The sequence below is a fragment of the Onychostoma macrolepis genome, chromosome 21, assembly GCF_012432095.1.
Source record: "Onychostoma macrolepis isolate SWU-2019 chromosome 21, ASM1243209v1, whole genome shotgun sequence".
Lineage (NCBI taxonomy): Eukaryota > Metazoa > Chordata > Actinopteri > Cypriniformes > Cyprinidae > Onychostoma > Onychostoma macrolepis.
In genome coordinates this window covers 23,443,372-23,445,190 of record NC_081175.1, presented here as the reverse complement: position 1 = coordinate 23,445,190, position 1,819 = coordinate 23,443,372, and the positions used below count along the sequence as shown (strand labels likewise).

Below are 1,819 nucleotides of genomic sequence, written 5' to 3'. Positions count from 1 at the left end.
CTCTAAACTTATTCTATGTTTGTTCAGCTCGCTTCTTGCAGGCCACAGGACTGCCATCACACAGACTCAGTAAAACACAGTCCAACGTCACATTTAAATAAGCATAATTTCTGAAAAATACAAGAGATGAGCTGCAGTATCGTACCATCACTCCATACTTTTATTTGAGTAGCCCCATATCTTTATCATATTCATATCTTGAGTGCATTCGTAAAATCAAATACAATATCCATTAAAGTTACTAAATCAAATTAACAATTTCATCTCCAAATGTTCAATCTTAAAACATAATTTTCTTCGTAAAATTCTCCACAAATATGTTTTTTTTTTTCTGACTGGTCTTCTATCTTTCTGCTTGTCTTGTTCTAATTGGTTATTCAAGCTACTTTTACCGGGAAGCTCTTAAAGAAGCAGTGTACAATTTTGTACTTGGAATAAATTGCATTTAAAAGTTTATTTTAATATCTTGTACTTTTGTAGATATTAAAATCAGCTCAAAAATAATCAACTGATCCAATAATTCAGAAGTATATGTAAAATACAACAATTTCCTGTTTTATGATGATGAACAGAGGCAGAAGAGTTTTCGAGTCCGCTGTAAATAAAGAATGGGTTGCACAAAACCAGCCAGTACATAACAAAGAAAAGCAGGACACCAAAAGTCAAGAAAATTATTTTGAGTCAGAATGGCAAAGAATCCCGTGACAGTAAATGGGGCATATTGGATGATCATGATCACTGTTGTTATCAGAATAAGATAAAATGCTCTTCTCTTCATGTGGTTTTCCTCCTCTCTCTTTCTCTCTCCTGGTCCTGATTGTTTCAGAGCTCTGAGAACGGCCACAAGACAAAACAACTGAGTGAAGAAGAAGAGAAGGAACTGTATTGACATGAACCATACATATGGCACCATGCTAAATGAGATTAAAATAAAGGTGCAGAACACACAGGATCCAAGAATAATTATCCAGGCCGCAGTGCAGCAGATCACTCTATATCTGAGAGGTTTGTACTTCAGAAAGGTTACAGGATGAACCACTGCCAGGTAACGCTCAACACAGATCAGACAATGAAACAGAGGACGACCAGTGATCCCTAGTCCTTGTAAAAAATATGTTACTGCGATGAAACTTGAAAAGAAACGTGCCAGTATGCCAAACATCGCATTGAGGCTGTTACCAATCTCACAAATTGACAGATTTAGGTTGAAGAACTCTGATGCAACTCCATTTCCTGTTCCTGTAATGATGAGCCATGTAATTTTGGAGTGTATAGGAAGACCAAACAGGAAACATATGCAGAATGCACACATTTCCAGACTCTCCATTAGCCCAAAGGAATGAGTTGTGGAATTTGTAGATGCTTCAGATGTGGTGAAGTTCACTGTAGAGTTGTTCATCCTCTCAACCAAACAGGAAATTGATGCTGAAGACAGATTCTTTCTCTGCCCACTAACCCTAAGGGGGGAAAAAATTATGATTCAGGTCATTTCATGCAATATGTAATTCCACAAAATTCCAAATAGAAATTTTCCAGAATTGTATGTTTTACAATTTTATTGCAGGTCACTTTAATACAGCACTGAGAGTCATTCTGCAAACACCAAATATCATAAGAGAAACACAATCCAATAAATAACTTCAGAACATGAACTAATTATATTTTTCCAACTTTCATACATGTTTACCTGGATAATCAAATTCTTTCTATTATATTTTCCTTAAATACATTGCACATTAATTTTAAAATCTATCACTTAAAACAAATAGGTTTCAACCCTCTTTTATTTAAAGGGGTGGTTGATTTTGATTTCAATTTT

The 1,819-nt window shown here is 35.1% G+C and overlaps 1 protein-coding gene across 1 annotated transcript; it reads right to left on the bottom strand.

Annotated features, from left to right (window-relative positions):
* Positions 1-346: 346 nt before the first annotated feature.
* On the bottom strand, positions 347-1,574 carry LOC131529007 (C-C chemokine receptor type 8-like). The gene has a single exon (XM_058758514.1). It carries the CDS (start codon positions 1,397-1,399, stop codon positions 557-559), a length of 843 nt encoding a protein of 280 aa, XP_058614497.1. The 5' UTR covers positions 1,400-1,574; the 3' UTR covers positions 347-556.
* Positions 1,575-1,819: the final 245 nt, after the last annotated feature.